Source organism: Camponotus floridanus, unplaced genomic scaffold, assembly GCF_003227725.1.
Source record: "Camponotus floridanus strain SB8 unplaced genomic scaffold, Cflo_v7.5 scaffold46, whole genome shotgun sequence".
Taxonomy (NCBI): Eukaryota; Metazoa; Arthropoda; class Insecta; order Hymenoptera; family Formicidae; genus Camponotus; species Camponotus floridanus.
In genome coordinates this window covers 295283-309049 of record NW_020229614.1, presented here as the reverse complement: position 1 = coordinate 309049, position 13767 = coordinate 295283, and the positions used below count along the sequence as shown (strand labels likewise).

The 13767-nt window shown below is 34.9% G+C and overlaps 1 protein-coding gene across 2 annotated transcripts in view; it reads left to right on the top strand.

The window, feature by feature from the left end:
- Positions 1-13767, top strand: part of LOC105257779 (A disintegrin and metalloproteinase with thrombospondin motifs 7) — a 42740-nt gene that overhangs the window by 16563 nt on the left and 12410 nt on the right. For both annotated transcript variants that reach the window (XM_025411963.1, XM_011268640.3), the window contains exon 3: positions 2028-2362. In XM_025411963.1, the coding sequence (XP_025267748.1) occupies positions 2028-2362 (335 nt within the window). The remainder of the gene's footprint in view (positions 1-2027; positions 2363-13767) is intronic.

Here is a 13767-nt window from a genome sequence, read left to right as displayed (position 1 = left end):
ATACGCAATATCATAGTAAAGTGCATGCAACGCGTAAATGTTTTTGTTCACTTTAATGACTCTGTATCACGAGGCGATATGTCGTAGTCACGGCATAAATATATATCGCATCAGATACTTAAATAAATGTCGACATATCATAGATATTTTAGACGCTGCCAATAATAAACCGCGTTAGATAAACGATGCTTCGTTGTGACGTATATCAGGCAGATGCCATTATATCGGAAGGTCCGGCTAACGAAGCTGATTACTGTTTAATATTAATATAGAGGTGAAATTAACCGATAAATGATATAAATCATCAAGCTAGAGATCCACCCACTGCGTTCTCGTTCATGCGTTTCGAGTGCGTAAAACATCGTATGACGTTTTATGGCTTTAGAGCGCGACGGCGAGAAAACCATTAACCGCAGAAACTATTAGGCACAGATTGCCGAGAGCGGTATACGCCAATGACATACACCTACGTTTCAGTCGTAATCTCACGAGGTTTTGCAGAATTACGTAAGACATATGGAAACGTTAAAGTTGTCCCTTTTTCGCCCGCGGTACTTTGCTCTTTAATAAGTCATACCTAATGCTCTTTAATAACTCATATCTAATGTCGTTAAGAATACACGCTTCATTAGATTTTAATTTATTCAATAACTACGCAACAACTGCTGCTTGTGCACGAATACGCGGGGTGATTCTGATTACTATTCATGATCATCCCTTGTGACTTTTACGCATGAAAAAATAATTTTTCTTAATTAATTATAAATTTTTCTAATTCAAAATTTTTTTATTTTATTTAAATATATTATTTTTTTACTTTTAAAAATCCTGATGAGTTGAATCTAAATAAATTCCAGACTTCTAGTAGAAAAATGTTGAAAATACAAAACTAGGCGTCTTCCGCAGACGATGCCCGTCGTTGGCATGCAGACGGGACCGTAACAACGCTGTCAAGCGATTCTTATATGAAGACACATTGCCGCAGTTGAATCGCGTCTGCGTCCTCATCAGCGTGCTTTTCTTTTTATTCACCATGAACAGAGGTTAACTACAATTATTCCATTAAGCGTTAGATCATCAACAATAATAGTCAAGAATAGAAACGATCAATCGATAAGATGCGGCCAGTGGTGCACTATCGTGATTTGTCGTGTCGTTTGCTCAAAACACAATTGGACCATGAAAGTAAACTTTATGAGAATTGGAGATGAAAAATTAAAGATTTGTTGCAAGATGCAATTAGTATAAACAGATATCATTGGCTGACGGCAGTCGATCTTTATCACTTATAATTGTAAAGTAACGATCTCTCATTCTTGACACGAGAGGCTTAAAATCATTCGTTCTAAAACATTAGCGATGATCTTATCTTCTCGACTCGAAGATTTGTTATTCAAAATGATTTTGCGGAATGAGAGATTAGACCGAGGAAGAAACCTGATCGGTCGATCTATTAGGTCATCTATCTCATCGATGATAGCGGTGGTTAACGAGGGCGTTAATCGAACGTAGTAACTGACGCTCAAGCACATGCTAAATCTATTGTAAATTATTGCACCAGGTTTATGGTGCAATAACTGTAAGGCCTATGTTGCGCTACTGTTGTCACAAGAAGAGAATTAATCGCTTTTCGTTTTTCGATAAACATTTAATGTAGTTAGGCTGCTAAAGTTTCATTATCTCGAAAGAATATTCAATTTTTATGAGTTTGTTTTTTATAATATAATAAACATTACATTTTATTGCCAAACAAAATTAACAGTAAACACTTGATAAATACAGCATCATTCGATAATAAATCGACTAAAGTTTTGCTGCGAAAATAATATTAAATAAAATTTTTGTAAGGCTATAAAAACAAATGCACTTTTTATATTTCTTTATGCACTATAATATAAAAATTTAATTGTTTACCATAATTCGATTATTAAAAATATTATTAAAAAAATCACAATCGGGCTATTATATTTTTTATAATATTAATTTTTCTCACACATACAATAGACTATGTATTTCTTTGTTTTCAGGCTTATATACTTTACAGCAACACTTACACGATCACGAGATTGTAATACCACGGAAGGTGAATCACCGAGGCGACTTAATCTCACATAATGTTACACATCATCATCATGAGGACGGACCAATCGTTCATTATCAAGTGACAGTGGCTGGTAACGAGTACCACCTCGAACTGACAGCTACTGATAACTTCATTGGCCGTGCGATGGTTGTGGAAAGGAGGAAGCGGGATTTGCACGTCCGTAGCCCGGCGAAAAGTCACGGCAGCAAATGTCATTATCGAGGATTTATTAAGGGCCATCGGAATTCCCGTGTCGCCCTGTCTGCCTGCGACGGTTTGGTGAGTTACACTTTCGATTTTTTCAAGTGACTGTGTTTGCATCAACTATATTCGCATCACATTCGCAATTGCTAATCGAGAATCTAAAATTTAAATTGTCCCGATCTTAATTTAATTATGTGAATGTAATTCAATTTTGTAATTCAGTATAAAAACAAGAAGAAGGAAAGTTATAACAAATCGCATAAAGTTAAATTTTAATTTTTAATTTTACTTCCGGCAAAGAGAGAAGCTAATTATGTCTAGATAAATTACGCGAAAATCATTTGCAAGTTCCGTGATGCAACGTGATGCAATGTGTCGAATCACGTTAGAAACTTAAACGGAACGAGCGAAGTTTGAAATGATATAACGTGGCAAGTGCGATTGAATCGTCAACTGCAATTTGCAGACGGAAGGCAACTTTCCTGTTGCGCTACCGGCGATCTAATGCATTCTCCGTGACTCGGAACCGCACGAAGAGTATAACGAGAGATAAAATCTGCACTGTCGACGACTGTCGAGCATTAACCGTCCATATGTAGGAACGAGAATCGAGCGCGAGGGTCCTGTTGGTTAAATTATGAACTGTCGGATATGCACGCGGTGCAATCAGCATTGTATGTATATCTGCTTGGTTATGCTTGCGTCGGCGACCAGACACAAACTTTCGGATACAACTCAGTTCAACGAAATCTCTTTGTCCATGAAATAGAAAGAGAAAGACCCACACACGTTTGCGGGACTAAATGAATGACAACCAATATATCAAGCAAATAATCAGCGTTATCTTACTTGCAAGCGATTGCAAGCGATTGCACTCATGGTGCCCTTAAACCAACAACATACGAAACATGTTTTAGCTCGTTAGGTCTTTTCTCTACGGTGATTTGAAATCAATCATATTATACGCGCTTGTCTGCCATGCCATATGACAGCAAATCTGTAGCGAGTCGCAGCGAGTTGCTGCGACTCGCAAGACAGCAAGAAAATAAAATACATCTCGTGTCCTGCGGCCTTTAACTTACCGATGAAAGCAACAAGAGTGTATCGTTTTTTTTCCCTGCGCTTAAAAATCAGTTTATCGTGCAGATTAATTAATGGATCCGGTCGACAACTCACGGCCAACAGCTCGAAATCAGGTCGAATACTCTGATTGTATAGCATACGAGCCAATTTTTCAGGGGTGATTTATTGCGTATCTGAAATGCACTTCTTTTACGAATATCGCGACGAAGCAAACCGAAACTGTCAATGATAATTCAATCGGATAAGAGCAGTTCACTCGCGACAAATTTTTTTTCAAAAATTGTTCGCCGGCAGAGCTATTTGTTACTAGAAACCGATGAATTAAAATGCATTTACTTGTATAAAAAAGAAAAATAAAACCTACGCCAAGTACATTAAAAAGTATCCATACTTATGTATGCAACAAAAGTTAAAATACAAAAATTTAAGAAGTTTGTATTAAATCTACTACTTATTTTATATTTTGCGTTTTTTATCATAAAAGAAGAATTTGTCACTCGATCGATGCATAACAGCGGAGTTTACTACGTAGACTAGATTTATCCAACCTTAATACGATGTTATAATACCTTTGCACGGCATTCTTGAAATTAATATTAAGCTGAACCATTCACGGAGCATAAAAATAAACGCGCAATACTTTTTGTACGACATTTCCGAACTCGGATGCACGACATTTTGCACAGCATTCCTGAAGCAAATAATTATTCACGGTATGATAAAAATAAACACACAACGGCATTCTCGAATCAATTAAGGCGTTGAAGTGCGGATATCGATCAGAAACGTTAAAAATCGTTTGGATTCTTAAGGATAAATCTTCCAGGTATTGAACCCTCTACTAACATTAAAATACATTCACTTAGCGAAATAGTTTCATCAGGCGAAAATCCGATGCAATAAATATAAATATACTTCAGAAAAACGATTACCGATCATCATCAATACATTTCATTACAAATTACTTCCTTTATTAAAACAAACATTTTTTAATTAAATTACAATATATATATATATATATATATATATATATATACATATATGAATTTTAAAATTAATTAATTGTATAAGCTAATAATTATTCGTGAAACTGTCACATTTCAAAGAAGGACGAATCGTTTGAGCCTGTCGGCTCGAACTTATTATTTTTTCACTGCGAATGTTATAGCACGAATACCTACATAAAATGCTAAGATGCGAACCTAAGTTAAAATTTTGTCTCTGTTTTTAATTTCATTTTTCTATATTTATTGATTTTGAAGAATTTTAATGAATTTCATTTATATAAGAATTATATTTTATTTATATTGAGTTACTATACATATTGAGTTACTATTTATATTGAGTTACTATATATTTCAAAGAGGCAGTAAATAATTCCATTTAGAGGTTTAAAAGAGGAGCTTTTAGTCAAATACATTAAATCATAGATTAAATAATATTTCAAAATAGAATAATCTGCTTAAATTATCAAAGTAGATATTGGATCGAATATTGAGATCAAAAATAGAAGAAAACTATCGACTCGGGCAATGTAATATTCAGAATACATTAAATAGAATGTAATAATTCATCATTTTATAGCTCATAAAATTTATTTTCTTTGAAGTTTATCCTTGGCGATATGACGCTTTTTAAATAAGATATACGCTCTTCATATGCGGTGCATGTTTCTAAAACACTTGAGATGTACGGAAGTGGTGTGTCGGCTATAACGAAGATTATACTGTTGTGAAAGTTGAAAATTTTCCGGAAACTGGGCGCACATTTTCTCGTCGAGCTGCCGCCGCAACCCTTTTATCATCATCTTGAACTGAAATTTATGTGTATTAGTCTACGCGCCATAATTGTGCAGACTCCCGCGCCAACCGCGTGAGCCACAAGAAGAGGAAACATTCGCGCAAAGTTTCCCTCGCGAGAACATAAAATCATGGTAACGGCATATAAACGGGCGGATGGAGGAATGCGAAGATGAGAAAGAGAATCCATCGGAACATAGTACATGGAGAAACAGAGAATGTATAGGAGCTTGTGAGCAAGCATCAGAGCAATTTGCTCGCAGCTTCCAGATAATGATTTAATTTGCCACGACTTGGCAGATTTATGACGGCGCACCTAGTCGTTGTCCGCGTACGCATTATAAATTGCACACGCGCTTAAGATTGCTCCAACATCGATACTAATTTTAAATGTCCCATCGGCCCGGCAGCGCGAACCCTAACAGAGTTCGTCTTATGGACGCCCGGTTCTCACGCAATACCGTGTAATTGCTCAATTTTCTGCAGGAACCTGGCGGAACTGCATATCTCGGCCGCAGTAATCGATCCCACCGTGGATATTATAAAGACACGAAATTTCGTGAAATCGTGGCGCTTCGCAATAACGCCACAAGGTAGATCTGCATCGTTCAAGTCAAGGTACTTGTATGCCGCAGGCAATATGGTAAATTTACTTTCCTACGCTAAAAATACTGAAAGTAGACACTGAAAAAATTAACTTGATTTTTTCTCCATTTAAAACAGAGAGAGAAAGAGAGAGAGAGAGAGAGAGAGAGAGAGAGAGAGAGAGAGAGAGAAATTTTATGATAAAGTTAGAATATACAATATAGCCATTACGACGAAAATATGATGAATGCCAACAAAAATTAGCCTAAATTTTTGAGCAATAATAAATGTTTATATTGTCATCGATAATAAAACAGCTGATTTCGATACATACAGTTGCTTGATACATGCAACTCTGTTTACCAAGGTCTTACATAGTGTACTTATCTCTCACAGATGATACTCGTTTTTATTGGCCATAAAATCTGCATCACAGAGGCACGCGAGTATGCTCCCGTATGAGAGAAGGTGATTTCGACGCGTAACCGCTATAAAACTCGAGTTTACTCGTGCCACTTACGCTCGGTTTACGCGAGACTTAAAGTCCTATTTAGCAGCGGATCATATAAGCCGCGTTGACTTTAAACGATTAAATATCCTTTAACTTTTAAAATTGAGATTAAATCATTGACTTTAGAACCAATTCTTCAGCGATTAACAAACAACTTTAACTTTCCACCTTAAGTTCTTAAGTCATCTTATGGCTAGATAAAATTATCTTTGCAGAAATAAAGAATTAATGTAAAATATTACATTATTAAAAAAATTGAATCATTTTTTACATATATGTCATCAACCTAAATTATATTTTAATGCTATTATTAATACTTGAAATTTATTATGAGTTAAAATTATAAGCGCAAACATACTGATGAGAACACGATTAATTTAAAATTCTTAAAAGAGAGATGCACACACACACACACAAAATTCATGTTAAATGTAAAATCATACTTCATGTATTTATAATATCGAACTATTTAATTCTCAAATTTTTAAATTATTATGTTGTAAATGATGATGTGCTATTTGCAAAGCAAATTTTTGTTTCGCTGCTGCTAATTATAGGACGTATAATACCTACTCGCCGATGCAACACTGCGAGCAATTTTCGTAATTGGTGATGATCTGCTCGGATCATGTATATCATCTGCTTTACGGATCTAGGAGTATTTGCACGTGGCATAAACGAAACAATCGTCTCAACTCTCGTGGTGTTGTATTACTACGTTTGCACGCGTGTGCGTATGTACATATGTATGCACTCGAGAGGCCAAATGTAATTGGCGCCGATACGTAATGTTCAGTAATTTCAGGTTTGTCTGATAATGGCCTTATCCCTTGGGTTAATCTCCCGATATAATCTCCACTTTGGTTGCGTAACGCTGAGTTAGAATTGAATCTAACACTGGTCATCCCTTCGTTGCTTTAAGTATTGATTGCATATTGAAGTTTGATCAGAAGATCTCCAATCATATTTTATTCTTTTTATTTCGAAAGATTAAATGATCTTTTATTTCATTTTTGCTAATTAGTAAATTAAATTTATCGCTTTATTTATATACATATCTGATATGATATCTCTCTTAATTAAATTTAAAATTGTCTAAAAAAATAATTAAATTGCTCTTTCTTTTAGATTAAGCTTTATTATTTTAGCATTATATATATATATTAACACATACAAGAAAGAGAAAGAGAGGGAGAGAGAGAGAGAGAAAGAGAGACAGAGAGAGAGCAAAATTGAAATTTTATTTAAATTTGCGTTAAGTTCAAAATTTATAGTCTGATACCCTTGTTATCTGCAGAGCAATCGCTCTCGTGGTATCTCGTATACTACGTTTCCCTTCCTATCGAAACGAGTGAAACGTGTATCGTAATTAATTTTACCCTGCCCTAAGTCAGTCTTTTATCACAATCGCGAATATCGCCATCGTCTCGTGAACTACAGCTTAAATTGTTTTTCACACGGAAATTTTATCGAGTACAATCGATCTTTCTTTTCAACGATGAACAAGGATTCTGGTCTAAACGGGATAAACGGGGTGGATTTTACCCTCGTAACGTTTCAAAAAATGGATTCTTTAACTCGCTTATCTGCAAGTGCACGAACGCTTTATCGGCGCGAGAACGTGAGGTAGTATCATTGGACGTATCAAAACCGGGATGTGTCTATTAAATTCCTAAGAATGATCGCGAGAGCCGATAAGCTCGAGTCACGATGACTGCAAAAATGCACCATCTAGACATGCATCTTATATCGTATGACTCTTCTTGAACAAGCAACATTTATCTAGATACGTATATCATTAGCATTATTCCACCTGAACGAAGGAAACGATCACTTTTTGCGCAATTAGTTTCATCATAAATCAATATATCGTAAACGAATCTAACAATGGCATCGCATTTTATATTTCGATTAATCGTGCGCAAGATTTACAATTGCTACTGTCATTGGATCTCAACAAGTATGTATATCTTTCGCAATATTTTTTTTTAGATATTGATTAAACGCTAACTATAACTTGGAATTATGTTCTATATAACATTATTACGCATTATTTTATAATATTCTTTAAAAAATATTCAAAAAATGTATTATAAAATATTCTTAATAAATAATTTAAATTTTATTTTCAATCATAATAATATTTGCGGAAAAAATTTAATTTAAAAAATTTGATTTCTTTTTTAATTTTTGTTTTGGCATTTGTCCATTTTTAATTTTAATGTTTATTTTTGTAACACTAAATTTAGATAAGAAAAATCTCAAAATTTTTATTTTTAAATAATTTTCCAATTATGCTGTAGTTAAAATTTCCATAAACCAAAGACGAATTTTAAAATTCTTCAGAAATATACTTTTAATATAAATATTTTGCGACATATGTATATGATCACACGAATCTCATGATTGATCGACTATATCGACTAATGTTATACATTTAGAAATATTTTCTGTTAATGAACAAATATCTTTCGTTTATACAAAATAAATCGGGACATGTATAACTGCAATTTTATTCCATCAATAAGATCATTGACAAAAAAATTAAAAATTGTATATATATTTAAATTTAAATAATATGAACATCGAAAGTAATATTTGTAGAAAATAAATATGAAAGTAACATTTAAGAAAGTAATATTTTTAATTCGCATATGTTAATCAATAATTAATTAAAAGTCATTTAAAAATTCAAATCATTCAAAAAATGTCGATCATCTTCGAGGACAATGTGTGTGATGCGCTATACTATACGTATATTGATTAAATTGTTATTTTTAAGTTATATGTTATTCATATAAAAATAAAATTAATTAATAAAAATTAAATTAAATAATATTTAGAAAATCTGTTATATATTTATTATAATACATCAAAATATTTATTATAATACATCTTTGCAATAAAAAGGTAATCAACAATATTTCATGAGGATCGCGTCAAATTTGGTCTATCTAAATTTTTCGTATTTCTTTCTTTCGGAAAATGCACAAATATTTTAGAAGGAGATTTTTTTATTATACCCATTTTTATCTTAGAACGTAAAACAATATTTATAAATCTCTTTTCGTTTTTTTAATTGCAAATTTTTAAAAATCTTATTTTGAACTTGTTTTTATATTGTTACGTAATATTTCTATCATAAACGTTAGCATATATTTTTATAATGTTTTTTGAACTTATTTCATTTGGAATAATAAAAAAATGACTACATTTCACTTTTCCGCACTTTCTATTCCCGCCAATTCCCAAGTTGTAACTGTATAAAAAAAAAGAATCGTTGAAAATAATTGTTATTGCGAAGCACAGCGACACAGCCTGTGGCAAGAAATATCGGCTCCTGCCGCGCATTACTCACGATCCGCTGAGACCGAGTTCGAAACAACTCCTTGAAGACTGTCCCGATGAATTATTCCGCGGTTACCCAGAAGCGTCCCAATGGACGAGGAATTGAAATACAAGCGGTATCGCGAAAACATTACAAATTCAGTCTTTAGCGACGCTGTTTTCCGCACGAATTTATCAACTAACGCAGCATGTCATATAATTGAATCGACGAAGAAGCTATACATTAATTTTTGAGAGCTTATTTTATAAGAGAATTATTGCAGAAAGAAATATTTCAGCCAATTTCCCTTACATACAAATAGTATTCTATCGCCTCCATAGAGATATCCTACACAATAATGGATCGCCACCCGTTGCCGCATTTGGCAAGACGGTCACTATATCAGCAACAGTAACAGCTATCGTGTCAATAATTCGTGCGGTGGTAATATATCGCCGTCATATATCTTCTTTACAACCGACATGGACGCAACATGTGCACCATGAATATAAACGGTCAATGTGATCCCCCTCATTATCGGTATCGGTCTTTAATTTATCAGTTTGCTGCACTCTGAAAATATTATATGTACGTATCGATTTATCGGATAAATTTGGTAGGATCGAATCGTCTCATCAAACCAAAACAATTTTCTGCCCGTTCGTCATTCTAACGGACGGCTATTAATGTCGGCAATTTATATATATATATATATATATATATATATATATATATATGTATGTATGTATGTATGTATCGTTTCATCGGAACCGATAGTAATCAGCACGTTCATTTGATTTATCATAAATCCCATCTAAACTAAAGGCGTTGATGCTCTATACGAAAAAATAAAATATCATCGGCGCGAGCTACTTCACGACACGTAGAAGTGGAACCCGAGACACAAAAGGGGACGATATAAATCAATAGGTCAATTAATTCCGCTTTCGCAACAAAGAGCGATTTGTCACCGCGAACCAAGCAAAAAATGAGAATGATCGTTATTGCGGCGCCAATGACAGGCGGCTGGGAGAGATATCGACTTTAGCGCGGCATTATTCACTATATGTACAATATATGTGACGAGAGGCCCGCCATGCCGAGCGAATATACCACGGCCGCTGGCCGTTTTCTCACACACGAGTATATCCCGTGGAATGGAAAATTGAAATACGATTGGAGCCTCGGTAAAAGAAAAAAAAAGAATCATGGCCGCGAGTCCAACATAATACGCAATACCATAAACGCGGCAAATATTTACGACTATTGCTTCTGCTATCTGCTCCGGTAGCGAAAGTTTAGAAGGCGTCAATATAGTTGGTACCACGCAAGATCATGTGCAGGCAATTCGAATCAATGTGCTCGACAGTAGGGGAACAGGTTCCAGACTCTATGCGCGACGCGTACAAGCACGTATACACGGTTAACATATAATTACTGGTAATAGGTAATCAACGGTGAGTTGCCCCTCTCCATCCAATTAATGCATATCTATTCCTCTGGATCTAAGCAGGACGATGGGTGGTCCTTATTGCTTTCGACAATTAGGACTTAATGGAGTACCTTTACTTTTGTGCCTTTAGACAGCGGGAAAAATGATAAAGTAATTAAGATCGTGGACATTTTATCAAAAGAATATATATTCCGCAATGTCTGTAGATAATATCTCGTAGACTTAAGAAACCCCGTGTAAGGAGCCGGTAAGAAGCTTGATCTCGTGATAAATGGTGCAACCACTTTGTGAACGCTTCTCGAATATATGAAAGCTAAACGAACTTTCGGTATAATTCAACTTCGTTCCCTCGGCCTATCGATCGCAACATTTTTTAAGTATTATATAAGATAAAATAGAGAAGAGTTAATACATATCAAATCACGCAAAACATTCGATCATTTTCTACGATCAATGCTTTAATCAGAGTGCATTAAGACGAAGTTACTCGACTTCGTGAATCGATTGAGTGTATTTTATGCCATTAACACACACACACACACACACACACACACACACACACACACACACACACACATATATATATAAGCTTGCCCAACTCCCTCTACAACCAGATTTCGCCAAAATGCACATACATTATTAATTGTTGAGGATTATGGGTGGTGCAGTCGCCGCGCGCGGGCGCTTTTTTTTAGTCAACATCTTCAATCTGTCCCCCATGAAAAACCAGAATCAGTACACAAGCACACATACGCGCACACACACACATATATATGCGGTAACCATCATTATGCACCACCTACGCGGGAAGTCCGGGACGACTATTCTAATGAAGGTATAAATCATGTTTCTCCGCAGGAAGCATTTATCGTCATCGGAATCATAGTCTTTCTCTCCAACCGAATTCTTTTTCTTGCCTCTCGAGCCGGACATCCGGTTTCATCTTCGATCTACCAAAGAACATGACACTTAGTCTCTCGACTCAGTCATCTGGAAAATCCACGTTACCATGTTTCTCGTGATAAAATGTCGGATTGGCATCAAACGTACAACGAAGACATTATTGCGCATTACTTAGTACACCCTGCACGTTCATAATCTGGGATAATGCTTTAAAGCCGACAGAATCACATATCTCGAAAAGCTTAATCCCGTCAAATTGAGCGATACAAAACGCTACGTATCGCAATAATCACGAGATCACGATGCGTTATCCCCGCATCTACGCTCGCCTCCCTCATAAAACAGCAATTGATGTGTATGGCTATTAATACGGTTAAACTGTTACACAGTGTATCGTATATCCTGTTTAAAATATTCTCGTGGAAAAATCATCACCCTCGTCATCGTGGAATTTTCACGGTGTAAAATACAAGCGAGATGGAAAACACCATACGGAGAAAGAAGACAAAATTCCGTCTTCATAAAGAAAATATTTTTCTTGAGTCCGTTGATCTTGTGATTTTTATCTTGGAAGAGATTCCAGACATATTGACGGAACATAAAGTGTCGTCTCTCGAGATGAAAGAAATTGCTGAGAACAGGAATTGAAGGAATCATCTAAAAGAGAATAATCATGTGTGGCTCTGTCAGGTATAATCTCGTTGGCTTCGTATTCTCGATTCAACCTTGCTCGTCTCTCCCGCGGCATTATGGTGTTGTGACAGCAGAACACACCCATGATAGCTTATGCGTCTTTCGCATTCAACCATCGATTGAACGAAGATAACTCGCTGGATAAAAAGTCTGATGTCATTGGCGATCTCTCGTACGTGATTGCCGTGTGCATAACTCGTTACATGGTCGTAATGCGGCAATTGACATTTACAATAATTTATCGGCGCGTTATTAAATTCCCTGTTGCGGCAGGAGGGCATAATCCCGGTACTAACAAGGTGCATATTAAGCAAGCGCCGCGTATAACCGCGTCGTTTACGTGGAATCGTTTGAATTTCTGAAATCGATGCCAGAGCCCGTATAAAGTGCACTTTCCGGAATTAATTGCTATTTACGAAATAAACTCAAATGCCCGAGATGTCCATTGCAACCGAATAAATTAAATGGCGTGTAATTGAATTGAAATTTCTGTCATAATATTCGGACTCAATCTACATGCATCAGACACGCAACGTTGCGTTTAAAAGGAATGTTCCAATTCGCTGGCATGGAATATCGTAATCAAGTATTAGCAAATTTTGCATTCACTAACAATGAAAATTTTTATATCTCGAATGCAAATGTAAATGCCAATTATCGGTGCTATAATTGAAATGTATCATAAAACGAATAAACTTAGCGAAGCGAGATGTATTTCCATAAATCGATGAAACAAAATTTTTGCTATTACGATATTTGCGTAATACAATACTCAAAGGAAATTTGTAAACAATTAAATTTTACTATTTAAATGATATCTTTCTATTTAAATGATATTTAATATCTGCTATTTAAATAATATTTTACTATTTAAATGATATGGTTGTGAAAGATACTTTAATAATAAATATTAGAAACGAAAATATAGATTTGTAAAAAAGACATTCGCGCTTTATAATTGATTATATAAATTTATTATATTAATTTGTTTTTATTTAATATACGAAATACGATATTTTACTCTATTCTATGCAACTTATCAGAGATAAAAATTGAATTATCAGAGATAAAAATTGAATTATTAAATTTGGTGCGCATTCAAGGTACAAAATTATTATCAACATC